Source organism: Hypomesus nipponensis, chromosome 19 (genome assembly GCF_054491055.1).
Source record: "Hypomesus nipponensis isolate SF chromosome 19, ASM5449105v1, whole genome shotgun sequence".
NCBI lineage: Eukaryota > Metazoa > Chordata > Actinopteri > Osmeriformes > Osmeridae > Hypomesus > Hypomesus nipponensis.
The window spans coordinates 17,735,169-17,762,500 of NC_140379.1; the positions used below are offsets into that span (position 1 = coordinate 17,735,169).

Sequence of the window (27,332 nt, forward strand, 5' to 3'; positions counted from 1 at the left end):
ATATTCACCTGAGAATAGCTCAAGTTTTACGATTTGAAAGAACGAAAGCCATAAATGTAGACAGTTATAACAATGCACAGCCAGTACTAACAGCTACAAAGTTGCCCTATTGTGTGTTTAAATAGTTTGTATTACTGGTACATATGTTGTGATTACACGTTTACATTTACAACACATTCTCATGGGGGAGTGACAGGGTACTGTATCAAATGCTTTATACTGGTTTATATCAAGAACAATGTTGCCAAGGCAGCTGATTAACATCTAGATATGAGCAAAAGACACTCAAGGATAGGTTCCTTCAGAGAAGACCTGAGAGTATTTCTTATGCCTATGTTCAAATCTACAGATTGTCTCATTCTGGTAATACACCTGTTTCCTTTTGTCCTTATAAAATCTATTGTAAATGTTGTAAGGCTTTTTTGAAAGACTGGCCTCATGAGGGCCAGGCAGGCACAGCTTAGCCCAGCCTGTCAAGCCCAGCGTGCAGGGAAGGGTGCCACTACCACCAGCCTGTCCAAGATGACAAGCAGACAAACAGTCACAACACTACTGGGCTTGCCTTGAAGACTGGAGCTGTGTGTTTTCTAGACAACAGAAACAAGAGAACGACAATGGAAACCTCAAAGCTAGCACTGTCAGGTGTTCCTCCTGCTGTTTCTACATCTGAAAAACAACACAAGGCTTCAGTCAAGGCAATCATCTGGAATGTATAGATAAAAAACAGTTTCTCAGTAGGCAGTACCATAGTAGGACAATGGCACAATCTACTAGCTAGCTTCACCATAAATGAGCCTTTGTTACATAGATACACATTGTATATAAATTATTCTAGTTGTCAAATGAAGTAGGAGAAGCGCATGGGATCAATCATGGCTACAATATAAAACTCCTGCTTCCAGAACTAAGCTAGGGAGGGATGAGGGCAGCTGCCCAAGCTGAACTAATCTGAAATCATGTCTTGACAGGGTGTAGTCAGCAGCAGTCAGACAGTCAGAGAGATGGGGGGGGGGGGGGGGGGGCGGGGGAGGGCATTAGAGTAAGTCAGTGTAGGATACTGCTGAGTAGCTATCTGGCCCAGACCCAGCCTTCTCTCTCAGGTGACAATGTTTACCGGTTTACACGCTGTCTGGTTGTCCAGACTGTCATGGATGGGAAATATTTACATGAAATATACATGGCATTCCTTATATACTGTCCTGTACATGTGTAATTAAAATGCCATTTCCAAAATAAATCAAATAAAAAGCAGATATTAATGAGCTGAGTAAATAGGTCTGACAGACAGACACAAATGAGTTACACGCAACACACACATGAACACCCTCACACACACAAAGCAGAATTGAACTCTGCCATACACTAGTAAGGCAAAAGGGATATCTGGACATGGGTATTCCCAACGAGGGTAGGTCAATGTAACAGTGAAGCTATCTGGAATCCACATCTTCGTAGGACAGAATAGAGGTGGGTACTAGTGTCTGAAGCGAGAAACAAATACGGTTGTCACAAGGGTTCTTATATTAATTTCCAGCTGGCAAAAAATCCCTTTCAATTTACAGCAAAATAAAACTTATCTGTAGCACTCACATACAAACGTGAATTCAGTGGGCAATTTGGCAAACAGGCTAAAACACTCTGGTCAATCTCTTGACTCTACGATTATAAAGACGTGACCAAAAATAACTAATAACCAAAACCAAATATCAATAGCAGGCATTTCTATACGATGCGCTGTAATTATAATTTATAAAAAAAAAAGCTTATCAACTGCCATGAAAATGAACATGAAAAGATGCAATAGTGAGTAGTGATATTCTGTTTCTTTAGGTTTTTCCATTTTGCTATAAAGTCACTCCCGATGAACTTGACCCCGCGTCACAAACATAGTGCACTGTGCAACTTGTAACAAAGTTTGGCCAACTGTACGAAAGCTTGGTGTTCTTCGTGAGAGTGTCCCTTCTTCGGTTGTCCAGGGTCCACTGAGAGTAGAGGATGGCAGGCACCAGTGGCTTGGGAATGGAACTTCATCACCTAAGTCTGGTCGTCCCTCTGAGCATCTGCGTTCTCCTTTGCACCCTCCACCTCGGTCCATCAACAGGTGGAGCCGTGCGTTAGCTGTAAGATCTAGGTAGAAATGCTGCCCTTCGCCTCTTCCTCCCTCTCTCATCCACACACACACACACACACACACACACACACACATATATATATATATACACACACACACACACACACGCATCCTCTGTTACAAAATGACACATTTGTCTTTCTCCTTGGGTTCTTTCTTGGGCTTTTTCTCCGTGGAGGAGGGCTGCTTCCCTGGGCTGGGCGTGGCCCCGACTGGGCCCGCTGCCCCCCCGGCCGGCCCGGCCGCGCCTCCGTCCGCCTCCTCGCCCCCTGCTGGCGGCTGCTGGCCCTGCTGCAACGACAAGGAGCAGCGTCAACACTCAGCCTCCTACCGACTGTAATGCATAGCATACGGGCAACCGGAATATTCCAGAAAAGCCCGGGAGTTCAATAGGCTAGTAAAGGTAGTCATGTGTAAAAGCTGTCATGATCTAAGTCCCAAGTCTCAACACCCCTATCCTGACGTTGTCATACTCATCATTCTAGTCAGAATATGAGTCTGAGTACTCTCCGTTGGGTTGTATGGGGCGTGTTTCAACCAAACTCGTAAAACAAATGCCTCTTTGCTCAATTGGATAGACCTACAACCAATCAGAGCAACGTCAAATGTTGTTTGTTGAAAACAAATTCAACCCAAGCGCCCTTTTGGTGATGTGGTTGATTACGTTACTGTTGATCATCTGTCCATCATCGTATAAAGCCCGCCCTGACAATTTCATTGGTCTGAACAGCTCCTGTTTGGACATAGTTTTTCCCCAACCGAGATTCCCCAGACCCAACTTCCCGACCAAATGTTTTCTTTTGTGGGCGGGGCTAAGTTGGGCTGGCAGCCAGGCTACAAAACCCCCTGTCTCTGCCACAACTCCTCTATCAACTCTTCCCTTCCCGCCTCTGATCTACCCCCCCGCCTCCACTAACTCTCCTCCTCATCGGGCTCTCTCCTCCTCATCCCTCCTCATCTCCGTCCTCACAGACCTGGGCTTGTGCTGCTGCTGCTGCTGCTGCTGCGGCGGCCTGCTCCTGCTCCTGGTAGAACTGGGAGGCGCGCCGGTCCTCCTCCTCCTGCAGCTTCTTGGCCAGCTCCAGGTCGCTGAGGCCTTCTGGCGGCTGCTCCCACTGCAGCTCTTGGCTCTGCTGCTCCTGCTGCAGCGACAGCGCCATCAGGTAGTCCTGCACGCGCGCACAGCCACAGCCACAGCCCCACACAGGCAAACACAGGGAGTTTTCATTGACATTGTTATCATCAACAGTTGACTGCGGGATGTGTCACTGTGTATCATCTGAACACCTACAAACCAACACGCGGCAACAGGAGAGGTCTCTGTTTATAACCCTGGCCGAGTTCAACCAATCCGCTCTGGACTGGACCCAGTCTTAACTGTCTGCTGGGATGTCCTCTGGTTGGTGTGAGTCTGTGTGTGGGTACAGGGATGAAATGTGACCCCCCCCCCTCTCTCTCTCTCTAGAAGTGGATGGTGGGTGGGTGTGGGACCCAGCTGTCGTCACACCAGTCACACAGCTGCCAGCCAGCATAGAGCAGGCCGCACGCAATAACCAATCAGCAGCCAGCTGTGGTTGTGCTGCAATGCACACGACGTGAATTATTAAAGAGCCAATCAAAGAGCCGATTGGTGGAGCGCGGCGCCGTGTGGTACACAGAGGGTGGGTGCTGCATGTGACTGATCTGCTGATCGGGAATTCAGGCGGATCAGATCTGGGGAGAAAGTGTGTGTGTGTGTGTAGTGAAGTACTATGGCTGTGGAGCTGGTAATGTGGTGCAGGGAAGCTTTTATCATCTATTATTTAAGACCTTTGCCTCGCTCCTTAGACAGACTATAACTGTGTCTCAGCATAGACGGGTCAGAGCAGAGTTTAACGGTGGCGTGATATTCAGTTTTCACCGCACCGATTGCTGTTGTGTTCGTTATTCAGAAGCCTTCATGGTTGTTGAGGGTGGGGAGAGTGTGTGTGTGTGTGTGTGACCTGGTCGATCTGGTCCTGCTGGCCGCGGTACACCGTCTCCGGGTCAGAAGGGGGCCGCAGGCGGAAGTCGGAGTCGCAGAAGTTTCCGTCCCCGTCCACGTTGTGCAGGCTTTCCCACACCACCTTCTCCTCCGTCAGGAAACCCTGGTCGGTCACCAGCAGGTACAGCTGACCCTGCCAGACAAACATCACACCGTCCGGTCTCACCACCGACCAGCAAACCAGCACCCTTCTAGCACCTTCTCCCCTTTGGGTAAAGTAACTACACCACCGCGTTATTGATTTGAGAGGAAGCTTCCCTGACAGTTGGCGGAAGGTGAGTGTTGACGGAGCTCTCTCCCGGCACTTCAGAGGAAATGAGTACGGTCAGTGTGCACGGCGCGTGAGAAGGAGGGCTTTGTGCTCGTGAGTGGTGCCGATCTTGAGGTCAGAGGTGCTACACACTCTGCTTAGCTTGGCGCGGCTGCGACACGCTCTCAGGCCTGCCCTACTTCCCCTGCTCTGATAACAGGAAGGGCCCGTCCCTGCAGCCCTGATAACAGAAGGGGAGGGGGGGGGGGCTTCGGACTCCTCGTGTCCCCTGCTACCCACACAAGGTAGCCTGAGGAGAGTGTTTGAAGGATTCCCACTGAGCCTGTGACAACACGGCAGCAGCACTGGAACAGGATGTGCTGATCCCTCTGCTCTGAGGAGACGGAGTGTGAAGAGCAGTCATTGGGGAGGAGGGGAGGGGGGAGGGGGAGGCTGATGGTGACCCGTGGTTAACAGACGGCTGATAAGGACTTGGGTGTTTAAAAACCCGAGTGTGCTCTACACAAAGAGCTGGGGTGTAATTTACAAAACTGTGCGTGGGATTCATACTCAAAGTGTACGTACGTCCAAAAGCCTAAAATGCCGTACGGCCTCCAAAAATCGGACTTGTAAAACTGTGCATACGCACTCCTGTAAGCAATGTTCCCTTTATAAACCACAGATGACCCACAAGTGTGTGTACGTGAATCAGCATCAGCTTGTTATGAACAGTATTAAAGTTTGGACGGATAACGAGGACGTGTTGCAACAGCTTAACCGCTGTATTTGACATATGATGATATATGCACGGTATTAAAGAAATATATGTAGTTATATACTGTGTTCTGCATTTATCTAAAGGTAGGATCTGTGATGTTATCCTGTAGTCGGGCCGTCTCCTCCTGCACTCCCGTAGTGGACAATGTGATGGTGAGACAGACAGCGTTGAATTTAGATTTTAGATGGGTTTTACAAGGTGTTTATGGAGCAATTATCACTCAGTACAAGCGCAAATAACACTGCTGTATGTAATCTTCATGATAATGACATGGAGTGAAATAAAACGGTGAGGAAAACGTCCACTAGGGGGGACGGCAAATCTCCGTGCACGTGATCGGCACAGCTGAAAAGGTCGGAAACCGATACTATACACGGATCCTATGGAGCGGTTTGGAAAACACGGACTCGCCCGGCCTCCGCGCTGGACTGGAGCAGGAGGGGTTAGGTCACCTTGTACTTGCTCATGGTGCTGAAGTGGTTGTTCCTGAAGAAGACGCCCAGCTCGCCCTCCTGCACGGTGGAGGTGAGCTCGCACAGGCCGTGGTACGTCAGCTGGGTGGCCGTGCTGTGCAGGAACTGCTCCGCTACCAACCCTGCGGACGCCGTGCAGTGGAGGGGGAGGAGCGTAGAAGGGGCAGAGATAGGGAGAAAGAGAGTAATGGGTTAGGCCTGTGACCTATTCGTTTGAATCGGGTGTCGTGTTGGAGCGGGGAAACGTCTAAAACATGCAGGCGCAGGGGGGCCCGGGGACCAGGGTTGAGAACCACTGGGTTAGTAGCAGTGCTGATGGAGAGGCTGAAAAGGCGTTGCGGATCGGGGAGATGGTGAGAGAGCGCCAGGCACCAGACCCCGAGTGAGAAGCCCTGCTAAGCAACTCACTGTTTGTTTAGTCATGCAATTAAGACGAAAAGCCTAAAACAGTGAGAGAGTGTGAGAGAGAGAGAGAGAGAGAGAGAGAGAGAGAGAGAGAGAGAGAGAGAGAGAGAGAGAGAGAGAGAGAGAGAGAGAGAGAGAGAGAGAGAGAGAGAGAGAGAGAGAGAGAGAGAGAGAGAGAGAGAGAGAGAGAGAGAGAGAGAGAGAGAGAGAGAGAGAGAGAGAGAGAGAGAGAGAGAGAGAGAGAGAGAGAGAGAGAGAGAGAGAGAGAGAAACCAGCTGAACTCGAGGCAGCCCTCCACAGAAAACATTGAGCCCAGCCACTTGCTCTGCTCGGTTTATCTGCTCAGCACAAAGGAGGAAATGGAGTGAACTGTGAGCCTTATCGAGCAGAGCCCTGGATGTGGAGAGGAGGGTGGCGCAGAGCGACGACGGAAGGCCAATCCACCCACCTTCCCCAGCCAGCTCGCTACTCTCCGACTGTTTGCAAGAGATTATCTTCTCCACCAGCTGGTTGTAGCTACAGTTGCCCACTGCCTTCACAATGTCACCCATCTGTGGAGAATGAAGGAGAGGCAGAAGGAGAAAGAGAGCGCGTGTGCGTGTGAGAGTGAGAGTGGAAGAGACCCATTTATCAAACGTTGTCATTTTCCAAGCAATGACAAACAAGCTCAAATAACCCCTCTGTCAAGTTGCCGAGAGAAAGACAATACAGAAGAACACCAAACCCCTGGTGGTCATTTGACCTGGCTCATATGTTTGAACGCCGTCGAGCAGGTCTTTACCTGGGGGTCCACCAGCCAGCCGTGGTAGAGAGGGATGTCCAGCAGGTCAAAGACGATGCACTCAGGGGTGTACTCAAACACTCGTACCCCCGTGAACTTGACGTTGACGTCCAGCCCTGTCTGCAGCTTGTGGAGCACCGCCATGGCGTCACTCATGTTCTGGGAGGAAAAACACATTAGGAAACCAAAATGAGACCCGTGTTCTCATGACATGCTTGCCGAGGGTCAGATCAAATCGAGATTCTTCGCCACGCCGCCGGATTTCTCACTGGGATGAGATGGAAAAGCAGTCGTTACATTTGACAAAGGAAGAGCCGAAGCTCCAGGACAACGCTGGTGCGCGTTCTTTGCTCATTTTCTTTTCCATAACGAGATATAATAAAAAGGGAAAATAAATCTCTGCGAGACGGAAGCTTTGCGATGCAACACTGAGTGGCGTGGCATGGTGAAAAGACCTTTCCTGCCCCATCTGTATGTGTGTGTGTGTGTGTGGGGGGGGGGATTAGGACGCATGTGGACTGTGGTCCAAGGGGATTAGCGGGGCCCATGTAATGAACCACAGTGCTGTACCACAGGGACAGACGTCTGGAAGGCCACAACAGCCCATGAGCTTCGCGAGAGCCCACGATAAGCACCTCATCACTCTGCAGGAGGTTTTGCGTGCGGGTGTGTGTGTACAGTGCGCATGTAAGTGTGTGTGTGTGCGTAGGTGATAGGGGCGCATCTCATTCTTCCCCTCGCTTCTGCCGTTCTTTGATGTGAGCAGCCGGAGAGAAGAGAAACAGAAAACACAGCGAGGACGCTCCGGACGGCAGCCGGGGGCAGAAGAGCTTCACCAGCAGTGCGACCCCGCGACCAGTAACACCGTACCGTCTGGATGACGGCGAAACTGGCACAGCCCGGCGTCTTGGGCGGAGCTCGGGAAGGTGCCCGCCCACTGCGCCGGTTCGACCCTGGCCCATAGGCTGTCTTGTCCACCCACGCCCTCCCGGGCCAGGGTGGCCCCGCTCACACTCCTCCCGGGGGCGGAGCATGGGACACGCTGGCGCGAGAGAGGCGGAGCCACATTCGACTTTTGTCTCCCCGTGTTTCATGAAAGACAGAGGCCGATAACCTTTGATTGGACAAACAGACCCGTCTTCCTGACCCATACGTAGCCCGGCTTGTTGCCAGATCGATACTTCATTTCCACAACACCTGGCAGAGGAGCAACTAAGGCAGCCTGCAGTCTGTTTCTTTGTCGTCCACTAACATTACTGGTTAGGAAATCACTATCTCAGCATTCCCTATATAAAAACCTTGTTAAAAACATCTATCTAAAATAACTAATAAATAAGTGTTTTTTTATTACTGATGAAAACTCGCCCAGGCCTATATAGTACTCCCATGTGACCCAAGTCAGTGTGAAACGTTTGAGAACCCAGTGAGAGCACTCATGTTCCCTTCGAAACGAGAGTGGAACCACAAACCAGCCATCTCTATTTTCAACCTCATCTCCTCCTCTGACAGATGTTTTGAAGCCAGAGTGTATAAATAAAGGTATCTCTCGCGAGCTCATTCAACTTTTCCAAATCACAACAAGCTCGTCCATGCGACTAAAGAGCGAGTCGCAGTGAACAAAGGAAGGAAGAGAAGGACAAAAATAGGCCAACAAAATGGCCAGATGAATCTATTTGTTGAACTTGCACACTGGCACGCTAGCGACTCCTCTTGTGAAAGGCAGGACTCCACTTCCTCGCCTCCTTGTCCCTAACCCTAACCCCCATTCATGGAGCGAGGCCGAGGCCGTTTCCCTGGTCGACCGCTCGGCTGCTGAGCTAGAGGCAGGGCTTGCCAAATGGGACAGCAACCCGGAGATGCATCGCTGCCCCAGCTAACAGAGCTTCTCCAAAATCCACACAAGCGCAGAGCCCGGATACAGGCGCACACACGCACGCTCACATCAAAGCTAGCCTGTCCTTCTTTGCGATTCCAAAAAGCTTTTAGAGAACACCGGGAACCTAAATAGCAGCCAGCCAACTCTGCTCTGTCAGGTATCCAGACACTGGGTGACAGTACATGTTTTTTGGCGAGAGTGTGCGAGTGGTCAAATCAGCACGTTAAACACACACACACACGCACGCACACACTCTTCCCCGAGCAGCGATGTTTGTGTAAAACGCTTTCACAGATGTACTGGTTCCTCGCCACGAAAATCTGGAGAGGAGCTGTACCCCTCGCACATTCCACCCAGACAACAGGGATGGATGGGAGCCGGAGCCCCATCATTGACTGCCTCTACATGACACACACACTCCCACACACACACACACACACTCCCACACACACACACACACTCCCATTGACCCTGAATTGAACACAGCCATGCATCCCCGAGCACCCGCAGCCATTTGAAAATACATGATTCAATGCTCCTGAACCCGACGGGGCCCTCGGCCCTCATGTTACGTAAGCTATATACGGGAGGAACGCAGCTCCGAATGGCGCTCTTGACTCATCTAGCGGAAACAACAACGCCAGGGCTATTTACACATCATGGGAACATGCATACTGTTCCCATCTGGGGCTGTAACCCAGTCATGCGGAAGCGCAGGACGGCTGGCTCTATACCGTGTGAGTAAGCTTGTCATGGCGGCGGCACATCCCTCCCATGCAATCCCCACTCTGGTCTCCCTGGCTGGGAGAAGGCCTGGGCTCCAGGCACATGGGCATATTTGGGCTTGCATGGGTGCCAGGAACGAGCCAAGCTCCCCGGAGAGTGACGTCCGCAGCGTGGCGCTGATGGTGCCGCCGCCGCTGCGGCGAGCCTCTGAGATATTGATGCGGAAAAAGGAACGAGACAGATGGGGCGTTTGGTGCGTCTTTATGGATAAAAGCGTCTGCCGCTGGGAATGCATGTCAACGGGGACGGGGAGAGACAGAGAAGGACTGGACGCGTTGAGGCCGGGACAGCCTTTACCTGTTCATAGTTGAGCCGCTGGGCTTCAGAGATCTCTTTAGGCATGGCATCTAAGATGTAGTCTCCTGTGGAGGAGGAAGAGGGGGGGGGGGGGGGAGACAGACAGAGAGAGAAAGAGAGAGGCCACATCAGAGGACGAGCACGGCTGGTTAAAACAGCACAGGGTCAGGGAGAGGAAGCAAACACCAGCAGACTCCTCCCACTCGCCCCAGATTTGATATGAACCGATTTCACACACTATCTGCCCCTCTCATCGATCTCACGTGCAAAGAATATCAAACGCGGTTTTCCTCCGCGGATGAAAGCAGACCATGACGACACGGAGCGTGAGGCTGTGAGGATAGCGTTTAGTGCCGGCCAGCTGTCTTCCCAGTGGGCCAGGCATGTGGGGTCAGCTGAGCCCAGCTTGAGCGACCCCGGCTGACAGGACGTAGGAGGACCAGACCCCCCTCCCTCCCTCCCCGGTGCTCTCGCCCAGTCCGGCCACCGCCATGAAGAGGGCAGTGCAGGCCTGATCACGGTGCACCTGTCAGCCCCTCTTTAACATTCCCCTCAGCACCAGCCCTCCTCCTGTGGCACACTGCAGGTCAGAGCACACAGCCTCTCATTGTGGGGTACACTGCCCCCACGAGCAAAACGACGCCTCCAATACGGCTTCTTTTTTTTTGCAGTTCCAGTAAATGTAAGGTTTAGTTATTATAATCATGAATCAACACACTCTCTCCACCAAAAACACTGGTCGAAACTTTTCAGTTCCATAAAAAACTTTTTTTTTTATGAACCAAACAACCTTTCCCTTTTGTTAAAACGGTAAGTCATTACTGGCTGTGAGTAAGGGAACAGGATGTCTCGACTGTATGAGTGGTTCTCCATATCCTCTCCTTAACTACAGAATTGGTCAATGTACAGCAGCCAGCAGCCCAAGAATGTACCCAGTAGAGGCCAGTCAAATGACTGACATTTCTATGGGTGGAACCCCTCCTGGCCCCTCTTCCTCTGCCCTGGCCTCTCTCCCTCTGCCCCAGTCTCCCTCCAGCGGGGTGGGGGACAGGGCCTTTCCTTGCTGCCATCTCACTGGCACTGGGAGCTGCAGGAGCCCAACCTCCACCAGCCTCATTATTCTTCCTCAACACTGGCCTGAGCGCGTGTTCATCAAGCCCACATTAAAAGACCACACACTGCGTGGCTCTCACTCCCTCTTCCTCGCAGGTCACTGCTTGTGGCTGGGGAGGACACAATAACTAACACTATGTCGTGACGAGGCTCGGAATGATCTACCGCCCGTACATACCGGCCGGAACCCAAGTGATTCATTGTGCGCTTTGTGGCCTTAGTTACTCAACTACAGAGGGCACTACCATGGACACTCCAAAATCACCGAGAGACACACTTTACAAGGCCTAGGAAGAGGGATCGCTCGCATATCTGGACTGATTCACATAGCTCCACTGGGCCGACGCACAGCCTGTGAGGTCAGCGATGTACAAACAGGAGAAGGATGGCTGACAACCGTGAGCAATCCTCCGAGGAAATCTAACACCGATGACACAGTTGGAAAAACAGGCCTGTGTGAAATGAAAATGTTGGGTGCTCAATTACCGCTTGTCACCTCTGATTAGCAGGGTGGGGTACGTGTTCTCTGTCACGGTGGTTAAGACGGAGCAAAGCAGGGAGCTTGCAATCAGAGTTTGGGGGGTCTCTAGGTCTAGCAGGGCAGGGGCCAAAAGACAAGGACCCATTCTATGGCCCCTTGGTTTCATGTGCATTTACCTGGAGGAACCTTTGGTACCTTCCAGTTCTTTCTATGCTGTCATCTTGTATCAAAGGGATTGGTAGACTATGATATTCGACTTGCAAGATCATTGTACTGTACACCCAGTAAGACTCTCGTTGCCTCGAAGTAGGATCTCACATTTACAATCGGGAAAATAAGCACAAATCGAGAAATATAAACAGCAGCCTTTTCCCCTTCTCCCATAACGCACTAGTGGGAAAGTGAACAACAACATCCCAGTTTAATATTCACCCGTCTAATGTGGGACACTGGAGAGGAGTTCTGGTGCAAGCTGACCCTCATTCTGAAACCCCAGCTGAACAGATCAAAGTCGACAAACCTCTCATGGCATGAGTTAAGTAGATCCATTCCCAGCCCTAGCAGCTGCTGTGTTTATATCCCTTACTGCTCGTGAGGGTTGTTACTGATTCAAAATGGTTTTAATGAATGCATTTACAATCAAACCATAAATGTCATAACAATGAAAAGGTTAAAAGGCTTGGAACATAGTGCGCCAAGCTGAACATCCAAATAAAAGTCTCAGAGAGCTGGGCGACAATGACAGTAACGGGGTGTCTATAGAGCTGGGGAGAGAAAGTCTGCAGTAAGAAGACACCCCTAGTTTGACATCATGTAAACATCCCAGTTGGGGGGAAGGGGGGTCTCAGCGTGGCCTGCCAGAGGGGACCGGCTCCTGTTTCCCTGAAGTTAGCAGGGGATTTCCCCAGTCCTGGTCTGCTCCTCAGTCCTAACTGGACCACACCGTGGGCCTGGCCTCATACATGTGCTTGCTTTCCTATTTGGCCAAGTGGAGCACAGGTTAAGGCCTGACCTAACACTTCATACTTCGTTTTTCCAACTCCATGTCATTTCAAAGTGACCATACCAAAGCTTGCATTACACAACATTCATGGTCATCTAGTTCCCTTCTAAAAGACAGGAAACCAATGCACATGGGTGGAGAGAACTTTAGTAAAAGAAGATATAGGGGCCATATCCTCTGATTATTCATGCACTCAGTAATGTCTTCCCAGGCAGAGGCACTGTGGCCATAATTACAGTCCTCCAGTACTCTGTCATTAAGGTCAGATTGATCTCCCTAGCCAGTCCCTTCTATATATCCATGCCCTGCTGTGCCTCTACACCCATTGACACAAACTAGCAATTACTGACAAAGACGTTTGAATGTTTGAACCCCCCCCACCGAAAAAAAATGATAACATATATATATATATATAATATAATATGAGTCTCCTTATCTAAAATACTTTTGAAAACTGTGACTTTGCCTGTGCCTGCCTGTCACCGCCCAGGTGACAGCTAAGTCACGTCTTAACCCTTGTGCTGCCTTCGGGTCACATGACCCAAAGGTTTGTAACAAACCATCGTTGTGTTTACCCAATTTTACCCAATACAAAAGCAAATAAAAATAATTTTCTTTTAACCTTCGCAATGTGGGGGGTCTGAGACAGCCCAACGGTTAAAAGAAAATGCTTCACTTTGTTTTTGTATGCGGTAAAGTTGTCGCAAACGACTGTGGGTCACAATGACTGATGGGTCAGAATGACGCGAAGATAACACAAGGGTTGAACAAAAACAGAATCAGGAACTGGAAGTCCACCTACTACTCACCCAGATATTCCATTAATTGTTCGGCAGTTATGATCTCCATCATGGGTGGCATCTTCACCTGCATATGAAACACACATTAACAAGTGGGTATTAGTTAAATCAACAAAGCAATGTGACACAATGTCCCCCCCCCCCTCAACAAAAAAATTCACCCAGCAGGCATCTACCACTCCCAGGATTAGACTATGTTTCACAGTAAATAAACGCCAGCCAATATGTCATATTACTGGCATTACTACCAGTGGCATTAATGGCACATTACTGGCATTAGTAACTTCATTAAAATACTCTGGAGCTTGTGCATTGACAGATTCAAAAACTATATCTGTATTTATTAAGCCAGCGTTTCTTTGAGGGCCTCACATGCCTGGGAGATGAACACATACTGCTTTAGTAAAGATCAACTTTAGAATGTGTTTGGTCAATATTCATTAATCATCCAAAATAAGATTGCCTCTGAAAACATGGCTCAATAATGTCAATATTACCTTCCATGCAAGCAAAAGGACATTCATAATTGCCAACAATGGGCACGGGCCGTTCTCATTCTGTGTAATGATTGGGGTGTTTTCCTCTTTCCACTTAATCCACTTGATGTGGTATATAGACTGGCCAGCGCCCCGATCCTTGGTGCACGGGATCTTGGTTCCATCAGCTCCATATTCGCTCTGTAGAGCTATGGCTAGTCCCCTTTCTTCTAGTCCTTCGCTGTTGAGGTCGGAGCTGGGGCAGGAGTTGAGGTTCGAAAAAGACTCCAGAGAGTCAAAGCTCCGGGATTCTCCTGCAATGCTCGGGTCACTCCCACTTGGCAAACCCTCGGATATATTTTGATCGCTCGAAACTCCTGGTTTGGCGTTTCCAGTGCATGATTTGTCCGGACAAGTATTTGTCGGTTCTATATGCTTCATTTGATCAACTGGTGCACCTTCCAAAACCTCAGCTGGGACACCTGTATTCCTTGAACTCGATGCCCCTTTCAAAAATGAAGTCCTCCTATCCGTTTTGATGTTTACTAACTTTGAGGTGGCTCCCTCGCTGTTTCCTGTGGCCAGCACCGAACCATGTCCCATCCCGTTACTCAGATGATCTACAGATTCAGGGGACGGTGTCTCCGACCAATCACTCGACTGTGTCTTCTTCTCTTGCACTGAGAGAGACTCAAACACTTCTGGCTTCTCAAATTGATTAACGCTAGAGACGGAACCAGCAGTGCTGGGAACATTACTAGCGCTATTACAACTAACCAAAGTACTGAGAGAATGCACACTATTCTTGCGCGTATCGCTCGCTCCTTTCATCCCGCTGGCTGCTTTAACATCGCCCATTTCTCCAACAATAGTCGCACACAGAGAAGTTCCTCCAGTATCTCGATGCAGGTTTGCATTATTCTCCATTTCGGTTTACACACTGCCGACAGGTTTTTAGCTAAATTGTAGCTCTAGCTCCAGTCCCACAGACGCCATGACATCTCTCTGCTAGTGACGTAGCGGAGACTGTAATGTAACATTAGACCAAAGGGGGCAGTCGAGGACGACAACGTTGGACTCAGCATCAGCATCAGAATTGTAAGGGCGCAACCTGTGCAGGTGCAGGTGCAGTGAACGTGAACATTGAAAAAAGTGCACCGTTTTCATATTGTATGAATATTAATATTAATCTGACTGCACTGAATTAGCATGGTTTAGAATGGCATGGTTGTTCCTCTTTTCATTGTGTATGTAGGCCTACATTTATTGGGACGTGCGCGTGTGAGAGAAAGAGAGAGATAGAGAGAGAAAGAGAGAGATAGAGAGAGAGAGAGAACGAAAGTAAAAGAAAGAACGAGAGAGAGCGAGAGTAAAAGGAAATTCTGCGGACTGCTGTGTGATATCCATTGTCAGCCACACAGCGGCGGAACTGCACAGTAAAATGACCGACACAGAGCGCATTACGTATACACCCTGCTTACCACTTCAAACCTCTCCGCTTTTAAATTTCAGACACAAAAAAGTGTTGCCAATTTTTTCACTCTTAAGAACATGCATACCGATTTTAAATTGTTCATTTTAAATTAGGTTGTGTAAGGGATTTGCATTTGAATGGTTGTGTTGAACAAGATAGACCAGTGTTTGACAATAGGGTTAAGTTTAATACATGCCCACTTAGCCAAATGTCAAATAATATAGAATATTTGCATAACAGAAAGGGTGGAGAGACTGGTACTCTGCCCGCGCCTGACGTCAGGCCGTTGGAGACAAGCGGTGAAAGACTGCTGTGCTTTGGTACTAACAGAGAAGGGAAGGGACTGCTGAACCAGAGAGGGCGACTGCGCCTTTAAGAAGTGGAAAGCGAAACATCAAGCGTTTGCTAGCTTGTTTACAATGAATTTATTCGATATGGTTTATATCAAACTGTTGCTGTGGTTTTGCTTTATTAGGAATATCAAAGGTAAGTTCGATTTCGTTTGTTATCCCATTGAGGAAACAGCCCCGAGCTGCCTCAATCAGACAGCTAGCTAGTTAGCTGGAATTGCTAGTTTCGCACTAACTACAGTATGTTGCTGGATTGCGAGGGATGATTAGAAATTGATGTCCAGCTACACTATATATTTTTTTAATTATTATGGTGTTTTTCATAGCGCACACAACTATGTGCTAGCTTGTTATAACGTACTAACCACGAAACCAAGCCCTGTATCTTACTCTACACTAACTGTCTATCGGCACTCACTGTACGCTAGCCACTCTTTTTTAATGACGTTACAGTACTAGCTAGCTAGCTGACTACTACTATCCTACTAGTACGTAGCCAAAGCTTGACCTTTCTTTTGCTAGCGAACAGACAAGTTCAAGCTCGTTACGGTAACAATCCACACAACTGAATTTATTTGGGGCATAAAGTGAGTATAGTGTCAAGACACCCTCATAGCTACCTGTCAGTTTCTTCACACTAGTCACCTGCTCGGCTAGATTGTAGAATTGAAAGTGACGTTGTTTGTTTGAAATCAGGAGTGATATTAATCAAATTGTTTTTGTCACAGCTTGACTTCAAGTGGTTAGAGACAGGAGAAGATCCATCAATTGTGAAAATATCTTAACTGAGTCAGGAAGGTCCGACTGACGGACTCAATTTCCTCTCACTCCTGCCGAACAAACTAGCCGCATAATATGTCTGCTATTTAATCAATTTTACATTTATCTGCGCTTGCCTTTATCCAAGTGACAAATATTGGATCCATTTGTTTCTGCTCAAGGGACAGTTTTTCTCTCACTTGTGTGTGAGTAATTGATCCTCCTGGAGCTGCTGTGATGCACCCGGAATGTTGAGCCCCCTGAGTGATGTCATGTTTGCTTGTCCTGTAATGGAAGTATACATAATTATCAGTTGGAGATGAACTATTGATACAAAACTAGTGTACCAGTGCTCAACGAGTTTGTGACTGACTATTGCAATTCCATTTTTATATTTATAATAATCACATTTGATTATTCATATTCAATTATCTGACTGCGTTCATATTCCAATAAAATGTCTGATATGACTACCATGGTGGAAACTGTATCTTTGTGGGAGGCTCTCTTAACCCAATTTTTCAATCAGACCGTTTTGGAGGAGGCCCAGTCCGTTCCGTAGTCAGACAGGTTGGGGTTTGCTGTCCATGGAACATAGGATATGAGTGTTTATGCTTAGCCTACTGTGGAAGTCAAAGATTCACTCGGGAAGCTGAATTTGATAATGGTGTCTTGTGAATCCTTACTCCCACCAATGACAAGTCACCAAAAGCAGTACAAGGATGGCTTTACTGCAGCATGGCTGCCACATCCTCTATGTGCTGAAGCAGTTTTGTAATTTGATAAATGTAACTGAAAAGCCTAAAATAAAGATGGATATGTTTTGGAACTGTGTTGTATGGGAAATATGCTGATGAAGAATCAAAATGAGATTTCATTTAGCCTCTGTTGGTGAAGCTGCCAAATCGAGTTCTTCATTGTCACTCCAAAACATTTCCATGGGTGAATAATTAGTCATTCAGATTGGGAAGACATTAGAGATTGGTAATCTTCACTTGCTGAAATCAATTACAAACTGGTCTGTCTGGATTCAAAAAGCTACAGTTTCTTCAGAAAAAAAGCAGAATAGGATTTAAGACTATAAACTACAAGATTGATTGTTCAATTGAATTGCTTTTTTTGTTTCCCTAGATAAAATGTTTGTTCTCTCAGTTCAAAAGCTCTGTAGAACAACTCAACACAGGATTCACTCCCTCTCTCCCATCCACCGCTTTCTCAGGGTTTTACAAAGAAAACTGCACAGGGTGTGTGAGAGTGGTGACTTCAGATGATGTTTTGATGTATTGAAGAGCATTTGATACGAGCATATTATATGATGGAAGCCTCAAAGAGACTGTGCCCAAAAGGCTACTTGGGACGTAGAGAATGAAAGTGTTTGTGTCAGAACCAGTGTATCAGGAACCAAATAGGGAGTCTTGTGATAATACTCTATTGCTTGTAAGGCAGTAATGGCAAAGCCTCTCAAAATGTAGACTTATGGAAATATATTGAAACATACCTGGATTAGGCTACAGCTTGTTTCCCAAAGAGTCTCGGGTGGACTCGACAATTTCATAGACAATATCATAGACCCATTTTTTTTAGGTTGTGGGTTGCATAAGAATAAATGCAATGTTTTTTTGATCATCTTAAGAGTACCCCTGCTGCCTATCCACGAAGAATGTGAAGTATGCAGGCAGGCAGGCAGTCTAATCATATGTTGTGCTTTTTGTTTGCGCGTAGGCCGTCTCTTCACTATCGGTGCCGCCCTTGGTTGGGAGCTTTCTGCTGTGTCTTTGAGTGTTTATCTTGTAAAAATCTTAGGCCTGCCAAGGTCAGAAATGGGTTAATTGGATATTCCATCGCTCAATACTTACAATGCCACCTTTTCAGAGCCAACATGTAATTCTGTCTGCCCACATTGTCTTTTAAAGTGTAATAATAAGGGTGGTCAAGACATGGCGAGCATTAGGATTTCTATGTTGACTCTAGACCTCGCTTCACATTGAGTCACCAGCATTGTTTTGGGACCTATCATTCCAATCTTCTCTGGATAAGCCGTGATTAACCCACAGCATCGCCTCATTGCATCCAAGTCTAACGGCAACGCACGGCAACCCAGAGCGGGAGCTGCTGTTTGATAGGTGTCTGCTGCTCACAAGTTTAACAAGCAGTGAAAGTAGAACGGAGTCGTTTTAGTTCCATCGGTACCCTGTTTTTGTTTTTGCATACCTCATCCTGCTCCCTGAGACTACAAACATGGGCAATCATAGTTGTGTTTAACTTCCTGTGACTATGTCCAGGAAGTGGGTTTGTGTATACAGAACTATCAAAACAAAAGAGGGAAATAAAACGGCATGCCCTTTTGATGCCTCTGCTTTTGTACAGATCCTCTGTTGGCACTGCACGATGTTTGAGATGTTGAGATTTTCTATTATTATTTTGTGGATGGGTTTCTCATTCCAAGCATATTTTTTTTTTTTTCCTCATGCATTCATCAGGTACAATCGCCTATATTTCCCTTTTTTTAGCAGCTGTGAAACTTAAACCATCTATGATTTCAGGATTGTCTCATTGCGTGAAGGTGATTACAGGGTTAGTGGCTGGTAGAAGTGATTTTTCATACTCCTGGTACGTAAGTGACAGAATACAAATATTCTATTATACCACACGTTAGCCTTACTGCATTACCTAATTCTGTTAAATTATTCAGTTGAAAGGCTGTTGACTGGTGATTTGAAATGAGATCATGTAGTAGCAGTGAGCAATGACAACAATTGGGTCTGTAACTGTACTTCAGTAACTTAATTGAGCTTTTTACCTTAACACCTTTGGTTGTTAAATTTTAGTCTTCAGTTCAGTGTAAAAGGGGATAATCTAGTTCACCCAAGTTTCATAACATAGGTTACATCCTGAGAGATGTAGCTTGTTGCCTCGACAACCGGCTCTGTGTCAACGGTTTAACACCATGTCGGATGACAAGTGTTTGTGTGAGCTCCCCGAGCCTGTCAACAAGGCAGCCTGGATGTTACCCAGAGTGAATGGTAATGTGTGGGGAGGGTGAGTCATGACCCCAGCCTTTTCCACTTCCTCTTTTCCTGTCAGGGGTTGCCACCCTGTCAAGTTTTTCACCTCAGTGAGTGAGGAAATGGGATGAATATCTGTTGATTTAGCTTACATTAAACTCAACCATATCTTCCTGGCTTGGACTAGTTCTACTAGTTCAACCTAGACCCTGTTACTAATTAGGACACATATTTCAACTTTTTGTTTGTATTGTTCCTTGACCTTTTCTCAATGTTTAAATATGGCTGTTTTCACTTTCATGCTGTTCTATATTGTGATTGGATCATTCCAAAGGTCTTTTTTGTATGTAGTCATAAAAGCTTTGCGTTAAGACATTTGCTATTTCATGTTAGCTTTTATTACACTGTGTAAATGATGAAAAGCACTTCCTTATCTTTATCTTCTCACGAGCGAGTTGCTAGTGTTCCAGAGGCTTCTCTGTCAGTAGGGTGGTTTCCATGAATGCTGATCAAATCTTACATACCCACTCTACCCGCTATCAAATACTACCCCCACTCTACCTAGTATCATATACTACCCACTCTACCTAGTATCATATACTACCCACTCTACCTAGTATCATATACTACCCACTCTACCTAGTATCATATACTACCCACTCTACCTAGTATCATATACTACCCTAGTATCATATACTACCCCCACTCTACCTAGTATCATATACTACCCACTCTACCTAGTATCATATACTACCCACTCTACCTAGTATCATACACTACCCACTCTACCTAGTATCATATACTACCCTAGTATCATATACTACCCACTCTACCTAGTATCATATACTACCCACTCTACCTAGTATCATATACTACCCACTCTACCTAGTATCATACACTACCCACTCTACCTAGTATCATATACTACCCTAGTATCATATACTACCCAAGTATCATATACTACCCCCACTCTACCTAGTATCATATACTACCCACTCTACCTAGTATCATATACTACCCACTCTACCTAGTATCATATACTACCCACTCTACCTAGTATCATATACTACCCCCACTCTACCTAGTATCATATACTACCCACTCTACCTAGTATCATATACTACCCCCACTCTACCTAGTATCATATACTACCCTAGTATCATATACTACCCTAGTATCATACACTACCCACTCTACCTAGTATCATATACTACCCTAGTATCATATACTACCCTAGTATCATACACTACCCACCCTAGCTAGTATCATATACTACCCACTCTACCTAGTATCATACACTACCCACTCTACCTAGTATCATATACTACCCACTCTACCTAGTATCATATACTACCCCCACTCTACCTAGTATCATATACTACCCTAGTATCATACACTACCCACTCTACCTAGTATCATATACTACCCTAGTATCATATACTACCCTAGTATCATACACTACCCACCCTAGCTAGTATCATATACTACCCACTCTACCTAGTATCATACACTACCCACTCTACCTAGTATCATATACTACCCACTCTACCTAGTATCATACACTACCCACTCTACCTAGTATCATATACTACCCACTCTACCTAGTATCATATACTACCCACTCTACCTAGTATCATATACTACCCACTACCTTGCTACCCACCCCAGAGTGATTGTAGTGATCTTACTGTGGGTTAATATAATGGAGTGCAGAGACAAATACATTAACTGGTTTATCCATTAACATAGAACGGTAATAGGGTTTTAACAAAGCTACATTCAAATAGTTTTGTGTCCTTAAAGAATAGGTTGGAGACCACCTAGTTGAGGTATAATAGTCCATAGAAAAGACAATTTCTAACAAAGACGGCATTTGCCATACAAATTAGGCCTGTTTTGCATGACTGGCGTTGCATAATTTGTCAGTATTTGGTGTGTTAACACTTCTCAGAAATAACAGGCTTGCCAAAACGACTCATTATGCAATGAGCCGTCTGGTATCTGTTTAGTGTATGCCATGGATTTGTATGCTTGTGTGTGTGTGTGTGTGTGTGTCTGTACGTTGCAGCGTGATGATACAAGCCGTAGAGGACAATCCACGTGGATTTGTGTGGTCCTTGTAATGGGTGGATGGAGGGAGGTCGTCTCTGCAGCCAGTGTTTGTGTTCACACAAGGACCTTGTTTGTTCTGAGGGATTGATCTCCCCCTTGTGCTCCCGTTACCACCACTTACACCACTTGTCGTAGCCAATCACTGTGGTTCAGTGTAAACCGTTCGTTAAAGGGTGGCAGAGTGAGTGGGACCAAATGCACACGACACAGGATGAGGGGATCAACAAAGGGGTATTTAATGAAGGATGGGGGGGGGGGGGGGGGCGGTGGAGGGGTCGTGGACAGGAAGGAGGAGCAGGCTTAGCAGATGAGGCAGGTAGGAAAACCAGGTAGGTGTGTCCGTGCAACACCAAACGATCCGGCAGTGAGTCGAGTTGATTAGAAGCAAGATGTGTGCTGAGAAAGAGGGATGGAAGACACGGTCTGGATCACTGGCGTGCGAGCGTACACACACACACATACACACTTACACACACATACACAGACAGACAGACACAGGGGGAAACAGGAAACGGGAATAGTAGGCGAGGCGGGGACATTGACCCCCCCCCTGCTGTCACAGTGCTGGGGCAGGGTTAGGAGAGCTCCTAAATCCTGGGAAGGTTTCACCCCTGACTCAGTTAGGAACATGTTGTGGCTGGTGTGGCCCCTGCCTGTCAGACAGGGGGAGGAGTGTCTCCCACTCAGACTACATGCAACAACACAGTCCATGCTGTAAGACTGACCGAGATACAGGCTCTCCCCTGTGTGTGTGTGTGTGTGTGTGTGGGTGTGGTGACGAGTGTGTTTGTTTTATTAGTAATGAACCATTACCCAAGCAGCTCTGTTTGAGCTCCCCTAATGTGTGCACATTACTGGTTTCTAAAGATATTATCTCCAGTGCTGTAACGCACAGTGGTGGTCTCATATCAAGCAGATCAGTTCCTAATGACCATAAGGCTCTTAATGTTTTTTCTATTAGTTTATACTTTACTTGGTCTTTCACAATGTATGCTTCATGTTTTGGCTGCTTGCAATGTTCGGGGCTACCTCGTTGTTATGATCGGTGACCTATGCTCTTTTGTAAAGCTCTCTCTTGGAAGTCGCTTTGGATAAAAGCGTCTGCTAAATGCATAAATGTAAATGTAATACTCCATAGCATTTCAAGTTGTGGCGGCAGTTGCAAGAGTTCTGATTACTTGCTTGTTGTAGCAAAAACACCCTGTAAAACAAACCCTGGTCCTGTTGACCATGATGAAAGGAACAGCGAAGTCATTCGTTTCCTCGCCCGTGGTCTCTCCTGGAGGTAGCCACATTGTACAGGGAGGTCCGACTGATCTCAGGATCATGCCCTCGGGGATTCTTTGTATCTCTGACCACTCTCTCTAAGCCTGTGTTGACAAAGAGACAACCAATGAATGCTGGCCGGATTAGTTAGTCATGTTCACCAGCTGCGTGTGTAAACCTGTTAGGCTTGTCTGGTCGTACATAGGAGTGTGTAGTAGGGGGACACGGCTCTTTCCCCACTGCTGCGTGAGTTCCGGAGTCCTCTACATGGGTTCTTTTTTTTCTCCTCCCCCGCTTGTGTTCATTGCAGACTTGTATGGAACCGGGCTGCCAGAGCATGCTCTTTAGTATCCCAGAGTTTTCCACCGCCGTCACGTGGCTTACAATAAAGTGATGGCTGAAGTGTATATCTGTGGCTGGCCTCCATGCGGCTCAGCCCTGGGCCCTCTCCCCCCAGGGCGAGCCTTCCTCCGCGAGGCCGGCTGGGCCCCCGTCACACCCAGGAGAGCTCCTGGTGGTCTGAGCCCACGGATGGGGCAGATGGCTTCCTTCAGCAGTCTGGAGCTGGCTTTACCTGCTCCGCCGAGTGTTTTCCTGGAATACACTTTGGTTTCTCACAAGGGGGCTACTAAGGTGCTTACGGTTTTGTTGTTGTTGCTGCAACCAGCATCTCTATAGCTCGGTCGGTCTTGGAAAATGTCCGCTCTTTGGCTCACGCGTGTACGTAGTCACAGCAGAGCTTTTGTGAATTTGCTCTTGTTTTTATACATATCTCTACAGCCGTCACATTTGAGATTTGGCTTCAAGTGCGTATTTAAGAGTCTCATAGTAATTGAGCGTTTTCGTTTTGGCAGGTCATTCATAAAACGCATATCTCTCTCCAGCAGTCTGATTGCACAGTGCACATATTCTGGGGTGGTCTGTGATGGGCTGTATGTTTGATTGTCAAGGGGTCCTCACCAGGAGGCTGTGGACACACCCTAGGCTGCTGAAGACCAGACTCTGGAGCACCCCAGCCTTCCTAGAACTCAAGAGGCCTCTTCTGGGTCAACACCGGCTGGGGCTGGCAACCTAAATAGTCTAATGGGCAACAGCTCTGCCTGCCTGCCTGCCTGCCTGCCTGCCTGCCTGCCTGCCTGCCTGCCTGCCTGCGCGCCTGCCTGCCTGCCTGTCTGTCTGTCTGTCTGTCTGTCTGTCTGTCTCTGTGCCTGCCTGCCTGCCGGCCTGCCTGTCTGTCTGTCTGTCTGTCTGTCTGTCTGTCTGTCTGTCTCTGTGCCTGCCTGCCTGCCTGACTGCCTTCCTGCTTGTGACATGATTTCTTTCTAATCCGGAAAAGAAGTCTATGAATAAGTGATGGCTGCCTCTGTTGCTGATAGCAGAATATGTGGCAGGCAGCTGCCCTAAAAGCTCTTAAAAGCCTGCAGTTTCTATAGTAATGAGTCATGGGTTCTTCCATTCCTCTGCTGTAATGTAACAAGCTTGCATCCAGAAGGCCTCCCTCAGATGGGAGGGGCGGAGGGCCAGGGGCGGAGGGCCAGGGGTGGAGGGCCAGGGGCGGAGGGCCAGGGGCCAGGGGCCAGGGGCGGAGGGCTAAGGAAGGTGTGGGGGCGGACGGAGAACAAGGGCGCTCGGAGACGGAGCGGAGGATGATGGGGGAAGGTGACTGGAGAGGTGTGTTCAGAGATTTGACACAAAGGCTGGTCCAGAAACACAGGGTGGCGTTTCCACGCAGGTAGTCTATGCGTCTATCTGCTAACAAGCAGGCTCGCTTGTTAGATTGACCCCCCTCTCCAGGAGCACGTGTGTGGACACGCGAGTGAGTCACAGCCGAGCAGGTGGATTCAGGGGTTGCAACTGCTGGCTAGTGCTCCATTCATCTATCTTTCTGTCTCCCTCAATACCCTCCCTCCCTCCCTCTCTCTCTCTCTCTTTTTTTTTTCTTCTTCTATTATACCGTGTGTTCCTTTCAGTCTTTCTGTTTCTCTTTTCTCACGTCTGTCTCTTTGCTGTCTCTCACGGCATGTATTGAAATTGCACTGAGCTGGAGTTCCAGTGAGACTTTGACCTATTTGGAATGAGGAACATGTTACCAGGGTTAGGCCTATTTTATTACTCCACAGTTCACACCCATGGTCTGTAAGAGTTTTCGGTAAATATTTTTTAGGCATTTCCTCTGTGATCTTTCGGTCGAAATATCAAGTCCTGGCTGCTTGTTTAGTTCGAAGCTAGGGGAATGTGAAGGCAGAAGAGTAACCTTGTTTTGCCGGGCTCTAGATCGTTTTCTTGCTGCACAGTTGATTCTCTGGACAACTGTGTGTTTGTGTTTGCGCATGGCCGAGTATGTGGTACCCTGATTGAGACATAAGATGGTTTCTGCTCTTGGACCTTTAATATTCTCTTTTTTTTTTTTGCTGGACAGACCCCTGGAGTCTTTTATTTATTTTTATCACGCACCTCACAAATCTATACCTGTCCACCTTTTGTGCTTTCTCACAGTCCTCGTAACTTTTCTCAACCTTAGTTTTCCTCACTGGGGTAAGGCTGTGCTACTCCATGCTTGCAGATGTCCATTTTTGCTCAAGTGAAAACAGACATATTGCCAATCACAGCAACTGGAGGACCATTTGTCCTATTGCAAATGCAATCCTGGCACTTTCTAGTACAAAAAGCAATCCGTGAATTTAGATGGAAGCGGGAAGTACTGGACCAAATCGGACTGAAATGGCGTTACAATCATGCGAGGGTTTAGAAGAGAAACTTCCAGCATGCAGTCAGCATCAACTGTTCATATTGCTCGTCACCTGTCAACTCAAAATGATCACTGGATTCTTAAAGAGAACCTGGAAAAAAGAGATGTGCATTCCCAGTTGACATCACGGCCAGTTTATTCATTTTGTAATGTTTTCTAACCTTTATCGAACCGTATGGATTTATAGTTTCCTTCGAAATTAATCAAATTAGATTGCTGCTCTATTTTAATTTGAAAGTGTTGGTTGCCAAAGTGTTGGTAGGAAAAGCTAGAGGAAAAACAACACCCTAATCTATAGTTTGACAAATGGCCTTTTTGCTTTGTTGGCAATATGTTGCTCCCTGCTCCAAAAACACATTACAGCAGTGCAGAGGAAGGAGGGAAAGAAGGCGAGAGAAGAGAGAAAGAGAGACTAAACAAAAAGAGACTAAACAAAAAGAGACTAAAGAAAGAGAGACTCAAGAAAGAGAGACTCAAGAAAGAGAGACTCAAGAAAGAGAGATTCAAGAAAGAGAGACTCAAGAAAGAGATTAAAAAAGAGAGGTGACTCCAGGCTGCTGATTGGATATCTCTGAAGGGTGGGAACCCCTGCTAGTTCCTCGAAATGGACAGAATGCTGTTTGTGTCAGAAAATAACGTGCTATGAGTCCCACCAGGAGGGATGGGCCGACCAGCATTGATGTGAGGCTCAACCTCACTCAGGGAGACGATGCAACAGGAATGGCAACAGTGGTGTCATTGGCAGGACACTGCAGTCTTGGTGTGTCCCTCATCTTGCAGTGAACAGTAGAGAAAGGGCTGTTTCTACACTTCAAAACCTGGCAGCAAGCTATGTCTTTCACATGCTCAACGAGAGATGTGAATCTGTCGTGACATGTTTCAAATTGCTTTCCACGGTTTTGATTATGTATTGGGGTGCAGTGGCAGGGAATGCAATGGATTCAAAACCTGACACCAACCACTGTGCTCAGCTGCATCTTGGTGCAGGCAGGAACGGTCCTTCCTACAGGCGACATAGGCAGCCGCCTAGGGCGGCATGAAGAGGGGGGGCGGCATTTCCCCAAGTGCATCCATTAATGAACCCTCCCACACTACCAGCAAAGGGCGCCGACCGCGCCACGTCACATGTCCGTGTTGTGGTTGGGGGGGGGCGGCACCCCCGGGGGTGCTGGTGATATATCTTGCCCAGGGCGCCAAATGTGCCAGGACCGGTGCAGACACACTGAGTGTACATTCGCCGTCCCAGTCATGTACAGGCTGCTGTTGTTTTGGTACAGCATCCATAGTTGGGGTTTGGTCGGCATCAAACGATAACGATAGACACTATTTCCGTCGTTTGAGAAATCTTCTCAAAGTCTTTTGGCTCATCAACTCGCATTGCAAATACCCCGCCACTGGTGATATATTATTATCATATGTTGCTTAGTTTTTCAAGTTACACAATATGTCGCCTCGTGGCTACCCCATCTCAATTTTTGCACACTAATTCAGTAACGATTGCGATGACATCCTTTGATTAAGCGTGGTTACCAGTGCAGCAGTTAGTATGGAAGTTAATGTTTTACTCTTTATTCATTTCACATCATTCTAAATGAAACTCCACTGACGTTATTCGCTAACCCTTCCAGGATAATCTTGATGAATGGGATTCTAACCGTCAGAATCAATAGGGTGGTTTAAATGTGAATCTGTGCCTGTGGGACAAGGTGATCTAGCTATCCACAAACCAACTCTAATTCAATTATAACTGTCAATACGTCACTAGCTAGCTTATTGACACGGTGAGAAAGCTACCCCAAAATTACATTTTCTGCTCGTTATCTTATTTGTCTAACTAAATGACCTTTTTTTTTGTTTACGTAAAGCTTCTTGCCAGAGGGCAGCCCTTGTTACCTAAATGGTTGAATGATGATGCAGCTGCTGTAGGCTAACTAGATAAACTA

General features: G+C 47.3%; 2 protein-coding genes across 3 annotated transcripts in view; one reads left to right on the forward strand and one right to left on the reverse strand.

The window, feature by feature from the left end:
- Nucleotides 1–1,014: 1,014 nt before the first annotated feature.
- On the reverse strand, nt 1,015–14,689 carry mindy2 (MINDY lysine 48 deubiquitinase 2). 2 transcript variants are annotated; one of them, XM_084681671.1, is made up of 9 exons: nt 13,696–14,689; nt 13,208–13,265; nt 9,802–9,866; nt 6,843–7,001; nt 6,510–6,612; nt 5,635–5,777; nt 4,114–4,287; nt 3,106–3,300; nt 1,015–2,419 (listed from the first exon to the last, which is right to left on the reverse strand). In XM_084681671.1, the coding sequence occupies exons 1-9, from the start codon at nt 14,599–14,601 to the stop codon at nt 2,249–2,251; spliced, it is 1,974 nt and encodes a 657-aa protein (XP_084537797.1). In that variant the 5' UTR covers nt 14,602–14,689; the 3' UTR covers nt 1,015–2,248. The 2 variants fall into 2 exon arrangements, with proteins under 2 accessions (XP_084537797.1, XP_084537796.1); XM_084681670.1 differs by having other exon boundaries at nt 1,015–2,422.
- Nucleotides 14,690–15,465: 776 nt separating this feature from the next.
- Nucleotides 15,466–27,332, forward strand: part of adam10a (ADAM metallopeptidase domain 10a) — a 53,095-nt gene continuing 41,228 nt past the window's right edge. The window contains exon 1 of the mRNA XM_084682955.1: nt 15,466–15,634. Within this exon, the coding sequence (XP_084539081.1) occupies nt 15,568–15,634 (67 nt within the window). The 5' untranslated portion in view covers nt 15,466–15,567. The remainder of the gene's footprint in view (nt 15,635–27,332) is intronic.